General features: G+C 37.4%; 1 protein-coding gene across 3 annotated transcripts in view; it reads left to right on the forward strand.

Moving 5' to 3' along the window:
• The window catches only part of GALNTL6 (polypeptide N-acetylgalactosaminyltransferase like 6), a 616387-nt gene that overhangs the window by 229110 nt on the left and 367431 nt on the right, over positions 1-19846 (forward strand). For all 3 annotated transcript variants that reach the window (XM_060778709.2, XM_060778710.2, XM_067468722.1), the window contains one exon: positions 3364-3472. In XM_060778709.2, the coding sequence (XP_060634692.1) occupies positions 3364-3472 (109 nt within the window). The remainder of the gene's footprint in view (positions 1-3363; positions 3473-19846) is intronic.

Genomic DNA, 19846 nt, shown 5'->3' on the forward strand with positions numbered 1-19846 from the left:
GACATTTGCAGCCCCTCAAGTGATGTAGTCCTTTGACCACAATATGATATTGCTTGATTACATGTGTCACAGTTTTCATCTGTGCAATGCTGGAAGGTATGCAAATCTTGGCCTGTGAGGGGTTTTATTGGGTAGGAGTTGAGGAAGACAGCATCATCCTCCTCTAGTTTCTCAAACTAAAAAACTGTGGGTTCAACTGGTATGGCAGTTGAAGTGGGAACATAATGTATTAGTTATTTACAGCATTTTTACCCCACCCTTCTCAACCTCTGTATCCATGGAACCTCTGTATCCATGGAGTGATACTTTCCTGGACTTCATGTGTATACGCAAAATTGCAAATAATAGCAAACTCTATTGAAATGAATGACTTCTGGCCAAGAATGCCATAGCGGTCCTCTTGAGGACCTAGAAAATGCCTACAATTAACATATTTTGTTGAACATGGACAAATGAAACCACGGATATCTGCTCTACAAATACGGGGTTTGCACTGTACTGTAATTACATATTGGAAAAGCATCTCTGATCCCATGATGTTCCAATATGGATTAATTAACCCGATCAAGTATCATATCTGGTATGTCATGCCCAGATGCCACACTCAGATGGAGGGGACTGATTTTCAGGTGCCCCACCTTGTAAAAAAAAAAACCCAACACCTTATTTCATTACAACAGCAACCAATTTCATGTATTTTCATTGAATAGTCCAGAATTTTAACTTCTCATTCCTGTCAGAATAAAAGAAATATATTGGAGGGGGGGGGGGTAGAAAAATATCTTTGCTTTTAAATAAAAGTTTCCATTCAATGTTCAAATCAGGCTTTGCTTTTTATTAATATCAGACAGCTGAAATTTGCTATATTATCCAGGGAAATTTGAAATACTTCAGGGAATTTGCTGAGTAGTTAAACTAAAGTTTCCTACCATCATAGAAAAAAGAAACCATTTCTAGTGATCAAGGGGATGCAAATAAGCATGACTGACAGGGCTAAAGCTTACTAGTACAACATTGGTCTATTTAATGTACAGCTTAAGCAGTGAAAAAATATCAGAGAGTAAATGCATCTGTGCTGTTTCCCCTTTGGTGTACATTTAATAACTAGCTTGCTATTTCTAGTCATAGTCTCAAAACATGGGCAAAGGAATCTTTTTCAAGACCTCCAACAAGCAACAATGATTGCCAATTAAAATGGAAGAGGAAAGTTGGAATTCTGTTAAATCGTTTGCTGTTCAGTTAAAATATGTGTCTTTTAATTTCTCACCATACAATATGCAGTTTTGGAAAAGAGTTTTTTTCCATTTTGGAACATCTTCCCTAAGAATTTATCACCATTTCTCATTTTGTAATTCTAATTACCTTATTACCATATAGAACCAGTATATATTTCCCACATTTTAACATTTAAAATATATGAACACACTAAGGGTACATCTACACTGAAGAATTAATGCAGTTTGGCATCACTTTAATTGCCATGACCCAGTTCTATGGCATCCTGAGATTTGTAATACAGTAAGACACCAGCACTATGGCAGAGAAGTCTAAAAACCTTGTAAAACTACAACTTGCATGACCCCATAGCATTAAACAATGAGACTTAATTGTGTTAAACTGTATTAATTCTACAGCGTAGATGTACTCTTCTGTTTCACAACAGGAAATCTAATTCTACTTTTAGATGTTGAGGTTGAGTCAGCTATTTCCTTGCTTGTCAAATAACCTAAAATTACCTTTAAATGTATGGGGAAGGCCAGGAAAAATGTAATTAACAGTTTCTGCTATACTTCATTAATTTTTCCGTGTAGTCTCCTATAACAGATACAGATACACTGCCAACTTTCAATAAGAAGGGTATAACCTTCAAATAGTATGATGCTAAAATGTATTTTCATATGGCTGATACTACTAAGTACATGAAGTTTGAACTACCTGGTACTTATTCTACAATGATTGCAGAACTAATGCACAAGATTTTATATATGTAGTCTTGGACACATATAAATATACACACATGCATGCTTGCAGGTGCTGTTATCTTGCATTAAGTTGATTCACAATACATCGCAATTTTCACCTAGAGTTGCTCTGCTGATCTGCTGGAGCAACTGTGTTGTCTTTTCCTGAGAGTTTAACACCCAAATCATTACAAATTTGGATTAGTATTTGATCTTGTATTAGCTATTAGGGTGCCACCTTTAGTGTGTATCAGTATGTTGTGCAAATAGTGCATACTAGGAACGTGCATTCAGTCCAAAGGGGTCCGTTTTTGTTTGACTCTTCATTTTGTTTACCAGAATGTTGCCCACAAGGAGAAGTTTTCATTTCATTTGGCAGATTTTGCCATGTTAAGGCCTATCTGCATGAAACCTACCTCAGTTGTAGACACCATTTTCAACTGCAGACCTGCCAAGTTTCAAAACAATTCACCAAGCTACTGATTTTTTAGAATTAATTTTAGTTTTAACCATAACATTTAGGAATTGTAATTGCTAGTTGTGTCCATTCTCACCCAATCAGAGCATGGACACCACCAGGCTTTTAATTGGTTGAGAGACACACAGAGAGAAAAACTTCACCACCCATCATGCTCCAAGAGGTCCTTTCAGTGGTCACCCTATGCTAGTGATACTGGGAAAGCGAGTTCCTAGGGCCCTCTCTGGAGGAGGAGGTAACTTTCCAAGAAAAAAGGAGGAGGCCTCTTCTGCTAGGGAGAGAAAAAGACTTCATAGATTCCCCTGCTTCAAATATTTTGTGGACTTCACTGATGTTTTGTCTCTCTCTTCCTCTGTTTTCAGAAATTAAACTAAAATGGCCCTCCAAAAACTACATTTTTTTCGTTAACAGTCTAGTGCATACATACTTATACACAGATAGATACATACAAATAGAGAGACACACAGTACATACATACATATGGTCTGTATGCTACAAATTCTTTTATTATGTGTAAATGTAGAATGCAGTGCTAAGTGCAGAAATAAGCTTGCTGAAAATGTCTTTCTTTTTTAGGGAATGTCTTACAGTACTACAGAAAATCCTAAATAGCAGGTCATGCATGAAGGGCTTTCAAGAATAAGGACAGATTTACTAACTGGTTGAAGGCAGGTGGTGAAGGAGCCCAAAGGATGTTTACTCAGAAGATGTTTCCACATTCACAGGGCTCTCATTAGCATGAATGGAAATATAAGCTTGCATATTCATGAGCATTGCGTGAACATTGCAATGCATACAGGAAGCCTGATTAGTGTCTTTTTCTGTTTATGAATGAGTTTAGGTTTGATGAGAAAAGGTGAGCATTACATGCCATTTTTCTTTTTAAAGTCTGCAATTGTTCTTTTTGTTTGTTTGTCTCTGCAGACATTCCCAATGGGGTTCGGAGATGGACAGCTGTATCCCTGGACAGATGGCTTGAGAAGAAAGGACTGGCATGATTATGAAAGTATTCAGAAAGATGCCATGCGTTCAGGTGGGCTGCTTAGAGTAAATCAGAATTTTTCTTTGTCCTTTGCACCCTGGATATTTTGATATTGGACCTAGCTAAACAATATCAGTTGCAAGCTCTTTGAAAGAAATTCCATGTCTCATACTATGCTGGTACTTAAAAATAGATTCAAATTAGAGAATTAAGATCAGGACTTGTCGCTGCCTGAACTGCTGCCACATCTCTCAGAGGAAAATAATCCTATTCCAATTTCATTTTTAATAGTTGAGGTTTTGTCACTTATATCCTGTGGATTCTCTTGTATCCCACTTCCAATATCTTAGTATACTGCATGCAGTCTCTGCTCCGGCTTTGTCCACAAAGATTTGTGAAACTACTTTGAAAGAGGGAATGACTGACCCAGAGGGATGGAAAGAATATATTGCCATATACAAAATGGTAAAAAAAAATCTTGAGTATTAGGAAACACAGATTAATAAAATTTTGGGTTCACAGTGCAACACTTATTCTGTTCAGAAAGCATTTTGTTGGAGACTTTTCTGTGCAGAAAATGTACACTTCCCAAGTCATGTTGTACTCTGGACAAAAAAAAAAGTTGTTTAACCGTTTCAAAGAATACGCCCCATAGTAAAAAATTATTTTTTCAGTTGGGAGAAAATTGCTACCATCACTCAACGCTTCCTTCAAGAAGGAGATTAGCAAAGAATTGCATTAGTATTGCTCCAAGGTACTGGTGAAGTACCTTGAATTCTTTAGTTTATTCCTCTGAACATTAACTCTAAAGCTACCTAGCAAGGAATTCCAAACTCCAAGGCAGAGCCAAGACCAATAAAGTTATATTGAACTGATATCTATATAATTCAGATATACCATTATGTTCAAATTCCTACCCAACCATAAAATTCAATGGCTACCTTGATTCAGTCGCCATCTTTCATACTTTGGCACACCTGCACTGCAAGATAAATACAATTTGACCATATTTTATTGCAATCATTTAATGTTATGAAATCCTAGGAATTATCATTTTTGAGGTACCAGCACTCTTTGGCAGAGAAGTGTTAAGATATTGTAAAACTTGCAATTCTCATGATTCAATAGCATTGAATGATGACAGTTAAAGTGGTATTAAACTGCATTACTTCTATAGTGCAGATGACCTCAAGATTATCTCATGAGGTTCATGTGAGGACAATAGGGCACCATCCTGAGATATCTGTAGTGAGATAAAAGTGAATTAAGAAGAAAAGAAGACAGTACAAAGAGGTGGTAGGTTCTTTCTAATTCCCCCTCCCCCATTACACACACACACACACACACACACACACACTTATGCTGCTGTAATAAAACTTCAACTATCAAATAGTACTGCTTTACTTTTTTTCCTAGAAATGTGGCGGTTTGCTGCAGATCTCAGGATTGTATAGTATGGAGTAATGGCAAGGAAAATGTTGTTTGGGCAAGGGCAACCCCCCCCCCCCAACACACACACACACACACACACACACTGACCAGAAGAAAGAGTCCCACACATGAAGTTGGGATAACCAAAGGCCACAACTTCTTTATTGGTTATAACTGAAAACAGGGTTAGCAGCCATACATGAGTCTCGCTGACCAATGTGCAAAGACGATAGAGGGCACATTGCAGCTTCCTGTTTATCTGTCCTGGGACACCTCTACTATTGCACCCCCTAGTAGCCACATGGCAGCCCCCCCCCCCACACACACACAAAGCTCACACTCCACATACTGGATCTAGGGCCCATGCCAACCACTCCCAAGACATGACGACTATACAAGAAAGAAACAACCACACATAACTGACAGCTCCAACAAATCGGAGGTGGAGAGAGTTTTGAGGTTGAAGGCAACTGAGCTGGTAATTCAGGCAGGGTAATTGTTGAATTTGTTTAGTATGGGGACACACCTTATGCTCTATGTCTTTCCTTAGTCAAATGTACAATTGCTAACTATTAATGGGCAACAACAAGGCCTTATTTTCTCTTCTCATAAGTATTCTCTTCTCATAAGTATTGGTGGTGCCCCCCCCCCCCCAATCTGTGGAACACACTCCCCAGAGAAATTAGATCGGCTCCATCTATCCTTTCCTTTAGTAAGAAGCTCAAATCATGGTTCTAGGACCAGACATTTGGGTAGCAGGCCAACAAGTAACCGCAATGACTCATAAGAACTGATAAGGGACAGGCTATGGACTGGAACTATGGATGCTAAACTGGACTTGGATGTGATTATATTGCTGTTAGAAATGTTTTAATTGGATATTTATAACTTATTGTTTTAATTAATGTCAAATCTGTGTTATATTGTTTTGTTGTGTGTATTGGCGTCAAATTGCTGCTGGATGTAAGCCGCCCTGAGTCCCCCCTCAGGAGTTGAGAAGGACGGGATACAAATGTTTGAAATAAATAAATAAAATACTGGACAGTCCTTGAAATAGAAAACAATTTCAAAAACAGGTTGGTTCTCTGCAAAGCTGAACATATGGCTATCCTACCTGTTTCTTGGTGAAGTTTTCCAAATGGCTGGAGAGAACACAGGCTTCCCTAAAATACCTCTCAAATTGGGACCTTGTTACAGCTGCTTGCTACATAAATTAACCATAGTCTACTAGCTCAGGTTCATGTTTTGCACAGTATAACTGAATAAAACCTCAGAAAAGCATAATGAACTCCAGGCCAGAGCTGGCACTTTTCCTTTCTCAAGCTGAGTTCGGCTTCATCATAGTTGACATACGGAGAACATAAAAAAAATATGATCAGTACCAACTGCTGGTGAGACATAGAAAAGAAGCTGCCAGCTAATTGCTCTGACACCTTTCCTGCTGTTTGAAGTGTGAAGGGCAAATAGCACTAAATAGAATGTGTAAATTTTAGTAACACTAGTGGAAAGTGAAGCCTTTTTCAGAATTGCATTAACCTAAACAATGACAGTACATTTCCATTTTCTCTTAAGAGTCAAGCAGGGTCAATGTGATCTGGAGGAGAGAGGGTGCTTTTAAACTATAGAATTAATGCAGTTTGACACCACTTAAACTGCTATGGCTCCAATGCTAAGGAATTCTGGGCTTTATAGTTTGATGAGGCACCAGCAGTCTTTAGCAAAGAAGGCTAAAGACCCTGTAAAATTATAACTTTCATAATTCCATAGTATGGAGCCATGGCAGTTGAAGTGGTGTCAAATTGCATTAATTATACAGCATAATGCACCCAGAGTGACAGATAAGGTTGGAGACAACTCAGGTTTAATTCCCCACTTGTCCCTAAATCTCATTGAAATGCAGTGAGATGAGGAGGGTGGTAGTTATTTTTTTTAACTTTGTTTAGTGTTATCGATCTAAACTGTAACTCCAATATTTAAACAGGGTTTTTTGGTAGCCAGTTAGCTATGTGCCATTGATTATTTTCAGTTGTATCAAGTTTTGGTATATATTAGCAAAGATTAGTATTGGGAAAATATTTAAACACTCACAAAATATCATAGAATATTTCCACGATATCAGAAATTGTACCTTAGTAATAAGAAATGTTCCAGATTTCAAAATCAGTATTACTTTATACCGGGGTTGTGAAATTCATTTTCACCAAGGACCACATCAGCCACAACAACTGAGGCCACATCAGCCTTCAAAGACTTGTTTGTAATTGTAAGATTGTATAAACATAACAATATTCCTCTGTCATTGAGAGCCCCATGTGCCACATAAACCCCCTTCTGCCTTGTAGGAAAAGCTCAATCAATGTTATGGTGGGCCAGAGCCACCTCACAGGCCTTGCCTTTGACATGTGTGCATTAGACCTTTCTTGCTATCAGAGACCTAAGTTGAAAAGTCTAAAGAAGGGATCTCAAACTTCTTCAGTGGCAGGATCCTGAAAAAAGTTTCTTGTGGAGCCCCAATAAATGTTTAACATTTCTTTATATATATTGTATACAGTATATATTGTATATATATTAGATATGGGCAAGCTTTTGGATGCATTGTGTTTTAAAATTTGACACATATGGGCCGGGCCAGTGGCAGATGGATGGAGAATGTTTGTGTGAACTAATTGAAAAAAATGAACAAATTCCTTTGCACGGTGCAAGAATCTTGTTTGTAGTGAAAAAAAGGGATGGGGAGAGAAAGAACAATACAATATTTAAAATCAAAGCATGCCAAACAGATTTCCATTCAGCCTTTGTAATAATAATAATAATAATAATAATAGGAACAATCCCAGAGGCCATCCAGTCAAACCCCCTTCTGCCATGCAGGAAAAGCACAATCAAAGCACCCCAACAGACGGTCATCCAGCCTTTGTAGTAATAATAGTAGTCATAGTCATAATCATAATCATAATCATAATCATAATCATAATAATATCAACAACCTCAGGGACAATTCAGTCTAATCCCCTTTTGCCATGCAGGAAAAGCACAACCAAATTTCCCCCCTGAGTGATTTATTTATTTATTTACTATATTTGTATACCACCCTTCTCAGCCCTTAGGTGACTCAGGGTGGTTTACAATAGCAATGATTCGATGCCCCAAAACACCATAAAACATTTAAAAACATTAACATATAATATCAAACCATAACAAGAATAGAGGAATGGGGTTTTGGAATCAAAGAAAGCAAGGGAAAAAGGCTTTTGGTGCCAATGGAAGGAGGGGGAAGAGTAGGAAAAAGAAGGTTAAGCTTGGAGTGGAGGAGTAGGGAATTTCAGTGCCCTCAGTATGCTCTGCAGTGCCCCTAGGGCTCCACGTAGCACTTTTTGAGAACCACTGGTCTAAAGGATAATTCAGATATAAATGCTAAATTTCTTATCTAGGTCTGATAAACCATTCAACTGACAGATATATAGCTTTGTAAATCTCATTACAGTGAGAATGCTGGTGTGCGTCCTTCTTTGTGGTAGTATCATGTTTTAGCTAAGGTGCCATTGCCATTATCTCTGAGAGATCCTTCATCACTTGTAGCCCTTCACTACTGCTGCCGTCTAGTAGCTGCTTGGCATATTTAGTCCTCAACAAAAGCCTGTATGACATGGGATACCTTACCAGAAACGTTGTTACCATCAGGATAACCTCTTGGCTCATGGGATCATGAAGATCCCCATTGTGAAAAAATACTGCCATTGGTGGATCAACCTCAACCTTTAATGATAAGCTTAAATCAGTATTTCTCTTCAGAAATTTCTGAGAGTAAATAACAAACTGTTTTGTTTTTTTCATTTAGTCAGAACCCATTGTGGTAGAAATTTTACCTCTAAAACATTTTGGGAAGACCAAGTAAAATGTAATTAAAAGTTGCTGTCATGGCAAGGGTTAAAATATTACTTTGCAAGATCAAGTTCATTTTTATAAACCCAAAACACCAGTTGTATGATCAACTGCATCTATATTTTCTAACATCTTTTTCGTCATTTTGTCATTTTCTAACCAGTCATTTGTTGCAGTACACAGAAGTCAATCATTTTAGTGCAGCTGGAGCATCACAGCTTCATTCTAATGAGAAATCAGTATTAACCTAAAAATAATCCCTCGTTATATCCCCTAAGGTATGAAATTAATAAGAGGAATTACATCTCTTGATTAGGAACTTGTTTAATATAGTTTCTGTTCTTTTTTCAAACAAGCAAAATCATGTCACGCTGACAACCTCTGCTCCAGTGCAGTTCTTAGGAATCACATTTTTGCTTGCAAAGGTCAATTAAGAATACTCAGTCAATATTCAGAGCAGAAAATGTCATTCATAACTTTGATATGCAGATGTGATTCCCTTTGGTGCCCTTGCAAACAGTTGAGCTCTTGTAAAATTCTCTGGAAATACAACCATTGACTTTCACTTAGTCATTCTGACATGGCATCTACTGTGATTTACTGTACAGCCTGGGACAACTGTACCTAAGCATCATCTATAGTCCTTTGAACTATAGAATAACTAAGGCCCTTTCTACACTGCCATATAAAATCCAGATTATCTGCTTTGAATTGGATTATATGGCAATGTAGAAGGTGCCTAACTTTACAGTGTGATGTTTCTCATCATGTAAAATTAAATATATGCTGTTATTACAGGTACTTACTAGTAGATGCACATTGGTTACCTGTTACAAATTATCATTGGAAACAAATTCAAATAATATATATATTTAAAAATGAATGATATCAGCAACAAACTTTTCCCAAACTCTTTTGTCATTTTTAGTTTGTTTTTAAATGTTTTCCAGCCATGGATGATTTAACTCGTGGATACAGAATCTATGGCTACAGAGGGACAATTGTACCTATTGAATTTGGGCAGAGTGGATAGCTGAGAATTTCATTTCTAATAAGAACTTTATAAACTCTTTAGCATTTTTCATATAAGTAGAAAGCACTTGAGGTCAAATGAGGGGAAATCAAATGTGGGAGAAAGGGAAGTTGATAGTTTTTCCTATTCCCATAGTATTGGACCACGAATATCTAATGTGATAGCTTGTCACAAGACATGAATACATAATTTTTCCTGTAACTTCTCAGAAAATTCTGCCTGTATGCTTGCTTCTGTTGTAGGTAATGTGTACTTGTTAATGTTGTCTCCAAGGCATACATAACAACTGTGCAATAATGTTCAAAATAGCTGTGGGTGCCTCTTGCACAGAAAAGTATTCAGAATGGGAAAGATTCTAATCAGTCCAGAATTCTTTTTGCCAGGTTTCTTGATCATATTTATTTGTTTTCAGATATTTTGAAATATTATTTCCATTTCTACTCAGCCTACTGCAAACTGACTGGATTGTTGCCCCCCCCCCCCCGCTCCTATTTATTTTGGTACTATTAGGTTTTCTCTAAACCTTAGATTTTTCCCCCTCAAAACGTTTTTGATAGAAATATACATTTTCACTTTGTTCTTAAGCACAAAAGGGAATAATTTCATGTTTCTTACAAAGGATAAGATACCAAGAGTTTTTGCACTTTTTTATAATTTTGTTTTCTATTTGAAGTGATTTTTTGAAAATATAGTTTTGCAAAAATATGGATTTGATGCAAAAATAAAAGCCCTTTGCTTTTTGCAGCAAACAGTGCATTTTGTACAAAGAACAGTGATTTCTTAGCAAAAAAGTTAGAGTTTGAACAACTACCTCAAAGTATTTTTGCACAACTTTTAAAGGAAAACACATACACACATCTGAATAAAAAAATTTAGCAATTGATCGCTTTTTCATGAATTGGGACATCCTTTTCAATCAAGGATGTCAGAATTTCTATGCTTGCATTCCTCCTTAAACAACCAATATATATTTCATGAAACCCCAGGTAAAAGTTGCTTGCAGTTTTGGGATTTAGTGTCACCAGTATGCTGATGCAACCAACTCTATCATTCCTTTCCATACAACTCCAGTTAAATTGTTTCTGGACTAAACCAGTGTCTGCTGTTAATAATGGACTGAATGGGAGCAAACACATGGCTGGATTACACCTCATTGTGATTACTGTAATACATTCTACAGGAAACTGCAGCAGGTCAAAAGTGTGGCCATGCTGTTGACTAAGACAGATTTCAGGGACTATATTATTCCCATATTGAAGCAGTTTCACAATTAATTGTTTTTAAGAAGTTTTTTTTTTGCAGAATAAGATTGCTTTACATTGTTTTAAATTGCTCTGGAGAATATGGGGCATACCTTTAAAAAATAAATGTAAGAAAGACAGATTCCTCTGAGTACAACAAATTCTTTATCTTACCTTACATGGCATGAGTAATGTGATTTCTTTGCTTTTTCATTTTTAATTCAGAGTTTGGAAAGAGTGGCTCAGCTCTCAGTCATTTGAGTAATACTAGTCTGTAGACAATAGTAAAATGAAGCAGTTTCACTTGAAGGCTTACAAAGATATCATTCAGTTTCCAAATTAAGACAGCTCAGGTTTGATTATAAGTCTTCTTTGTCAAGTCTATTTGGCACTGGCAGCTTTTGTGTCCCCACCATTCTGTATTTCACAGACTAATGAATAGAAAAGTGATTGAATCTGACAAAGTTGCATTGTATCATAGTACGTTCTGTCCAGTATTCCATTTCTTCCATTAGCTATTCTCTGTGGACAAAAATTATATGCTTCATTTTGTGCAATAATGAAAATATTCAAGAGAAAACTTTCTGGGATCATTAGAAGCACATTGTGTCTGTCTGGTTTTTTTTAGAGCACACTGTTTAAGACAGGTCTCAGAAAGAAATGTGTTTTTCAATTTGTCATAACTTGGATTGAATGAAATCAGTGAAATCTTCTCAAAATTGCTCACAAGGCTCCACTTAATAAGATTCCTTGGAGACTTCATTTTCTCTCAGGACAAATGTAAGACTATTATATTAGTTAGTGATTTTGTTCATATACAAGGGAGAATAAAATGTTGCAGTTCTCCCTCATAATTCCACATAAGGAAGACTCTTTTTTCATATGAGGTGTAATTGAACCCTGATGATCTGGAGGTTCTATTTTGTACTTCTTTGATACATACCAACAGCAGCAAGAATTTTGTTTGTTCAAATTTGGAAGTAGACTGAAGCACTGATGATGAAAGAATGGTTTTTTAAGATTGCTGATTCAGCCCAAATTAACATGGGATTTGGAGGGTAATCCAATAATGATTTTTTTTTATTTTTAAAAAACAGATTTGATTTTTTGAGCACTGAGGAATAAATCAATTTACTACTGTGTGCATTGTTATATTTCTCATAGTGGACAAAAATTCCAAACTGTCTTTTTAAAAAATAAAAATCTTCGATTGGATGATCCTCTAAATCCCATTATCCTCCAAATTATTTAATCAAGTTTTTGAGGAAATACAATAAAGAGTTTATGGAAGAAAATGGAACAGAGGAGGCCCAACAACAGACAAGAAAATACCAGAGGGTGCAGGGAGCAACAGCAAGGAAGCAAAAATATCAAGAGGAATAAAGTGGCATAGAGGCAGAAACAAAGGAGGCAGCAAAAGAAGAGAAAGCAGAGGAAGAGAAGAAAAGAAAGAAGAGATGGAGAACGGGACAGCTTTGAAACAGAGTGAGCCGGGGAATAACATGTACAGGGATCATTTGATTTTACAGGGTTGTGGGCGTAGGGAGGAGAGAGAGTAGAGAGAGTAGAGATTAAGTGGATATTGGGAAATATTGTAAAAATTATTTCTTTTAATGTTAATGGAATGAGCAACAGGTTTAAATGTAATACAGTTTTTCATTATTTGTATAAAATGAAGTTGCATGCTTGTTTTACAGGGATTCTGGCATTCTGAATCCAAACATGACCTCCGATTTGCTCCATCATGTATAGTTTTTTCACAACTTGCTTTGGCATTTTCATGTTGTAATATGTAACTCAATAAAATTAGTACTGAATTTATAATGTAATTTTTAAAAGAGCTATGCATAATATGGCATTTTAATTGAACTTTTGAAAAATCAGAATAAAAAAAATTGGTTAAAAATAGCTAAACTGTTGAAACAAGATTTTCATCCCAGGCCTTAACGGCATCTTGACTAACTGAGAGTGGCTTCTTAATAATATGGTATGTTGTCCTTTAAGAATGAGATTTACAGTGTGCCCACACTGTGGAAATATTGCAAGTTGACACCACTTTAACTATCATTGCTCCATCTTCCAGAATCCTGGAATTTGCCCTGTGCACACCAAAATGCAGGTTTTAGAAGAGGGGCAAAAAAACCTGGGACCTCAGAGTAGATCCCTACACAGAACTGCCGGTCCCAGAATTTCTTCCCCTGCCGTCCTCACTGGCCTCTCTTCTGTATCTCAAGATAATACAAAAATTTTGTGTTGAATTTTGAAGATTTCCGTTGTTGTTTTTTCTCATGTACCACAATGAAAATTTATACAACAAAGAAAAGATAAGGATTAGTGTTTATTGTGTTCCTTGTATACTGGTCTTTTTTCTTTTACTGTTGATATGGCCAGAGAACTAATCAATAAACAAATCTATCTATATTCTATCTACTAATGTGTCATGTAACTAGATCTAAACTAGTGGAATATCTTTTTCTCTTTTTTCCCCACTACAGTTAGGGCTGGGCCGCTAATAGTTATGTGGGAAAGGGCAAAGTCTCTTTTCTTCTTTTTCTTTATTTTCTTCTGGAATGTATATTATTTTGATTTCATATTAAATTAGTGCAATGAGTAAATAACAATATTTGTTAATGATAGGTGAGTACCACTGGGCTTTATTTGGAATGGAAATACTAACAAAAGAAACGGATTTGGCTCATTCTATTCAAATATGGCTAGTAACAGTTCATTTGTGGTATTCCTGATGACACCTTGTCTGATTCCATATGAGCCTCATATCAAAGCCTTCTGCTCTCTTCCCCATAACTTGATTATTGGCTGTGGCAGCAACAGGAGTGGCCTCTGTTGTAGCTTTCATTAGGCATTGGAAGCGCTCTGGACACCCAGACCCCTGAGGTCTTGACATGCACAGTGTTTCTACCGCCTAATGAAAGCCCCAGCAGCAACCTGTCTCATTAATTTTGCACTGGTGGCAGGAAAAGCAGCAGGCCTTCATGTGGCTTTCTGCTAGAACTGTTCCAATCCACATGAATTCCGGGCATTCCTAGAATTAGATTAGAGATTTGCTGGATGAACCCTACTGATGTGAAATCATTACATTGGAAATGGTGGTATATTACTGCTATATTTTAGCCCAAGATATTAATACCACTTTTCAAGAAGTATTTTTTAAAAGCAGTATGACTTCATTGTACATATAAAGTGAAGGGTTATTTACCAAGTATTTCCCTGTATGTCAAGTTCTCTGTGTCCATAGATATGGCCACATTAATACTGGCGGCTATCTTTTATTGAGTCTAATCACTGATCCACCTAGCCCAGTACTGTCAGATCTGATCATCAGCAGCTCCTGCTGGTGGCCTCCCATCAAAGCTATATCAAAACCTAAGCCTGCTTAGCTTCCAAAATCAGATCACACATGTTTGGAGTGGTATAGTAGTTTTCAATAGCATTATTTCCTTCTTCTCCTCTTTGTCTTTATATGTACATATATGTTGTAGTACTAAGCTGAGCAGTTGAAAGGGGTTGGAGAGACACAACAACTGTTGAGAAGATCCTAGACATCTATATCTACCCCATTCTTCATATTTTTATTACATCCCAAGTTGCCAATAGTGTCCTCAAGCTTCTGGGGATGCTACTGAACATTTTCAAACAGGACACGATGAGACATGTGGTCCAGTGGGGCTTTATGCAGTATTTCACAATTAACATTCTGAAAAAGGACATAATGAGACACCATCTAGGTGACCCTAAGCAACGTCATCCTCAGAGGAAGCAAAAAAAAAAAACACCCTCTGGACAAATCTTATCAAAAGAAAACCCCTGGGACCAGGTTTGTAGAGTCACCATGAATTGGAAAGAACTTGAAGGCACACAAGAACAATAAAAGTGAGCAAGGCAAGAGTGAGACAAAAGTCACACCAAGTGCAGAGAAGACAAAGGTGCCCAATTAGAATGCTGAAGAGCTGGAGATGGGTGAATTTCATATTCTGGGTTTTTACATAAACAGTCTCATTGTGCTGGTTATATATTTACCAAATAAGGAGCAGGAAGAATTTAGGAAACTATAGACCTTGAAAACTAAGCATAACAAAGAAATCTCATATGTATATGTAGTGTTCCATGAAGCCATTGCCTTTTTAATACCTCAACTAATAGATATGAATTTGAGAAGATAGTCCACTTCAGCAGTTTCTAGTCTTCCTTTGTAATTTTCTTCTTCATAGACTGCATCCTGTAAATTGCTTATTGTGTGTCCAGAAAAGTTGAAATGTTCCACAACTAGTTTTTGAGTACTGCCATTTCTAACATCAGATTTGGTCATTAATTCTCTTGTGCAGAATATATCCTGTTTGTCCAATGTAGAGGGGCACTACTGGCATAGGACTACATATGTCACATTGGAGGAAGAGCAAGTAAATGCACCTCTGATATTGTTAGTGGTGCTACTTTGAAGTAAATCTGGTTTCATGGTACACAATATATATTAATACAAGAGTCTTTACTATTGCACATACAAGGTGAGGCAGCATAACTTCTTTTTTTCAAGACTTAATAAAACCCATTGTATGAATCAGAAATTTTTGGTTTTTTTTAATTCTGTAGGCACATACCTAAGGTTTTGTTTTACGTAGTTTCAAAGATCAAATTAGGTTGGTGACATCCTCCATTCTCCATACACTGAGTAAACCGATTTCTGGCGTTCATCATGACTCTTGCCAGTATAGTAGGTGTTATGTTGGCAATTTCTTCCTGGATGTTGGTCTTCAAATCTTGTAGGATCCTTGGACAGTTCACATAAACACGGGATTTCAAAAAAACCCATAGAAAAAAATCACAAGGGGCCAAATCTGGAGAGCGGGCCGTTATGCTGCCTCACCCTGTATAACAAAAATAAGTTTCTCAGAGAGATTCTGGACCCTGGGAAACTGATTTTGATAAGCAGATTTTTTGCTTTAACACATCAGCACAGACTCACTACTGTGAAAATCTGAAAAAACTTGTATCACCTTATCACCTTTGAAAAATTAGGGTAAAGGACATGATTTTCATTTTTCTGGATCCTATTACATTCTATCCCACTCTCACAAATATACAAATATGCTTTATGTCTGAGACCGTAATACTAAGTTTGTGAAATTTCGCTGAAATGTGATCTATTTTTGGTATTCAAATGTCAGTGGGCATCCAGATCCCTTTTCAGGAACCTCCTGAAATCAGGAAATGGGGGGGGGGGGGGGGGACAATTTTAGGCTTGGCAACTGAAAGATCTGGATATACCCATTGGTCACAGTGGGGAACTTATGAGGCTCCCCTTTCTGTCATTTTTGGGTATTGGACTTAAGAAGGCACCTTTTCTCGGATCCTTTCCCCTTATACCCTTCAATGAGACCTACCTCTTCACACAGGGCTAAATTTGGCAGCATGCACTGGCTCCAACCTCCTTCAGCCATTGAGCTGGCTGTCTTCCATCATGTCTTCCAAGCCCCATGCTTTCCTTTCAAGCACCATTGTTAAAACACTTATATGGGCTGCTTTCCTTCCAAGCCCTTGTGTTGAAACACTTCTATGGGCTACTTTCCTTCCAAGCCCCAGTGTCAGAACATTTATAAGTTTCCATGAGAGCTGGGGAGGAATTTAATTCACCCTATGGGGAATCAAGGGAATCAGGTTTCCTTCCATTTCATTTGTTTAAACACCCCAATGTTTAAACAAACATCCCCCCCCCAAATGACCTTTCACAGCCCATAAATGAAATCACTAAAGGAAAAGATTGCAACTGAGTCCAAAAGCAAGATCCTAAGAGCAACAATGACATTGGGATAGAACACGGAGCTAGCTAGCACAATAGCGACTTTCTTCTTCTGATTGGCTCAGGCTGGCGGCAGGGCTCACAGCCTCACAGGCAAACCCATGCATGCCACTAACCCCCTCTTTGCACTCCACATGTAGCCAAAAGAAATCGAAAGCAGACATTTTCAGCAGCCATGTATCCTGTTGCGGCTGAAAAAAAATGGTGGCAGAGCCTATGCCATTACAGCTATCCAAAAGAGCCAAAACAGCTGAAACAACCAAAGTCCATTGTGAAAAACTGATCTGTACACAAAACTGCTTAATACTATTCTATACTGCATCCAAAGAAGTAGGATTATAGCTCATGTGACAATGAAAAGAAGTTAGTCTTAATGTCCTGCCATTTTTCTCTCTCTTCTTTCTTCTTGTTTTTATGTCATCTCCATTCAATGCCTAAGGTTTTCTCAGGTAGTTTTGCTGCTTCCTTCCTCAGTGATATAGCCTGTAACACCTGGGATTCATTGGCAAACTCCCATTCAGGGATGGACATAAAGGCTTATGGAACTTTCTGTCTAATCTGTCAAAATAACTTGATTGCCTTTGGGTACTTTATACTGACTTGATGTGAAATTGGATGCCATTGCTATTTTGCCTCAAGCTTCAAACTGGCTTCGTTATTCAAAATGTGGGTATTTATCATCCATATACATAGATTCAATGGTATTATCTATCAAGAACTGTAAAATCTGGGAAGATCATGAATAAACTATGTGTCACTGCTGCTGCAAGCTAGTATTACAATATGAAAAGTATTAGTTTTGCCAGTATTCCTGAAGCCAAACTCCAATGGGCAGATGACACTTCTTTAAATGGCAACATCTGTTGCTCAGAGGCAAGACTGATGTTTACCCAGTCAGCTATGCAGCCAAGTAAGTGTTCCAACATCAACTGGAAAACATTTAAAAATACCTGTTCTCCTCCAGTCAATCCCAAGGCAGATTGCAACCAGCCACCTGCAAATGCTAGGTTTCTTCCCTTACCATAGTGCCATCCCTAACTCTTCATTGGCTGGCCTGTCATAACCTAAAAAGGAGATTTGCATATATTTTCTCGGGGGGCGGGGGGGGGGGGGTCATTTACAGAGGAATGAGCCCAATGTCAGAAAATACAGAACTATACGTTGCCAGGTTTTTTCTTTCACATTTAGAAGGTGGGATTTCAGCAGGCACAGCTTTTCAGTTCTGGCACAGCTACGCTATACTTTCAATCTGCATAATTGTTTCAGGCATGACAGTTCTGGCTTTCTTTGCTAGTGGTCAGTACAAAGGATTCTTTGCTTTTCAACCTGTCTTAGAAGACAAGGCTACATTTTTCTCCTATTCAGATTTCAAAAAAACAATAAAAACAAACACTTCCTTTGTTTTTAGAGCAACACATCCCAGGTAAATTGAGGCTCATAAAACTGTAAAATTGCATGCTTGTTTTACAGGGATTCTGGCATTCTGAATCCAAACATGACCTCCGATTTGCTCCATCATGTATAGTTTTTTCACAACTTGCTTTGACATTTTCATGTTGTAATATGTAACTCAATAAAATTAGTACTGAATTTATAATGTAACTTTTAAAAGAGCTGTTCATAATATGACATTTTAATTGAGCTTTTGAAAAATCAGAATTTAAAAATTGGTTAAAAATAGCTAAACTGTTGAAACAAGGTTTTCATCCCAGGCCTTAAAGGCATCTTGACTAACTGAGAGTGGCTTCTTAATAATATGATAGGTTGTCCTTTAAGAATGAGATTTACAGTGTGCCCACACTGTGGAAATATTGCAAGTTGACACCACTTTAACTATCATTGCTCCATCTTCCAGAATCCTGGAATTTGCCCTGTGTACACCAAAATGCAGGTTTTAGAAGAGGGGCAAAAAAACCTGGGACCTCAGAGTAGATATCTACACAGAACTGCCAGTCCCAGAATTTCTTCCCCTGCCATCCTTACTGGCCTCTCTTCTGTATCTCAAGATAAAATGGAAGGTTGTTGGGGGACAGCCACTGAAAGTTTTTTAAAGTAAATTATTATGCATATATATATATATATATATATATATATATATATATATATATATATGCATATGCACATATCCTAATAAAATAAATACAAGCATATTTGTATGTGTGCATATACAGATCAGCACATAATGCTGCTGGATTTCTCTCTTTCCCTAATTATTTATTAAAGCTCTGTTTATAATGTTACAGTGTTTACAATGTTAATTAAAAGGTTTCAGGGATTTCTAATGGTTCTCTGTTCATGCTTCCTTTCAATCAGCTGTGTGTCCATTTGATAGCCCAATCAGCTGATTAGTTGTTTCAGGCTTTTTAAAAGGGACCGACATCAACTAGAGCAGTCTTCATGGGGGGCACATGGTTTCTGACATGCGGGGTCACATAGACATGTGAAGATCTACATCTTTCAGTGACAAATGGGAGACAATGAACCTTTTTATCCTGTGGCTTTCCTGCTTTGTAGTGAATCAGCCCATGTTTTCCACTCACATAGTCTAGCCACCTCCCATTTTGAAATGAAAGATCCAGTTTCTTAGGCACTGTGTGGATGGGGCCTCAGTGTGTGCAATGAAGTATTAGTTCCATCACACTTGAAAACAGCAAAATACATTAAGATGTGGAGATGAGCCTGTGTCAGCTCCCAAAGCGTTTCTCCAATGCCTTACTGCTGCCCTCTGCTACATCTTCTTGGATTTTCTGATTGAGGTGGACCCATCCCCTTGCCTTAGGATAGGAGTGGCCCTATATACTCAATGTTTGTAAAATAATGTGAAGTATAACATTTTGGAAGCAGGTAGAAGTAGAGTCCCATGAAGCCCCACATTTACCAAGAGAAGATACATTGAAAAAGATCCAAGGAACTGTGGTGACTGTAACCTTTGTTTGCCACTCAGGCTGTAATTATTTTCCTGGAATGGTTTCTATTATCCCCTTTTTCTGAACCTTTGCTTTCATCTTTTCTAGATGGGGTTT

The sequence above is a fragment of the Anolis sagrei genome, chromosome 5 (assembly GCF_037176765.1).
Source record: "Anolis sagrei isolate rAnoSag1 chromosome 5, rAnoSag1.mat, whole genome shotgun sequence".
Classification (NCBI taxonomy): domain Eukaryota; kingdom Metazoa; phylum Chordata; class Lepidosauria; order Squamata; family Dactyloidae; genus Anolis; species Anolis sagrei.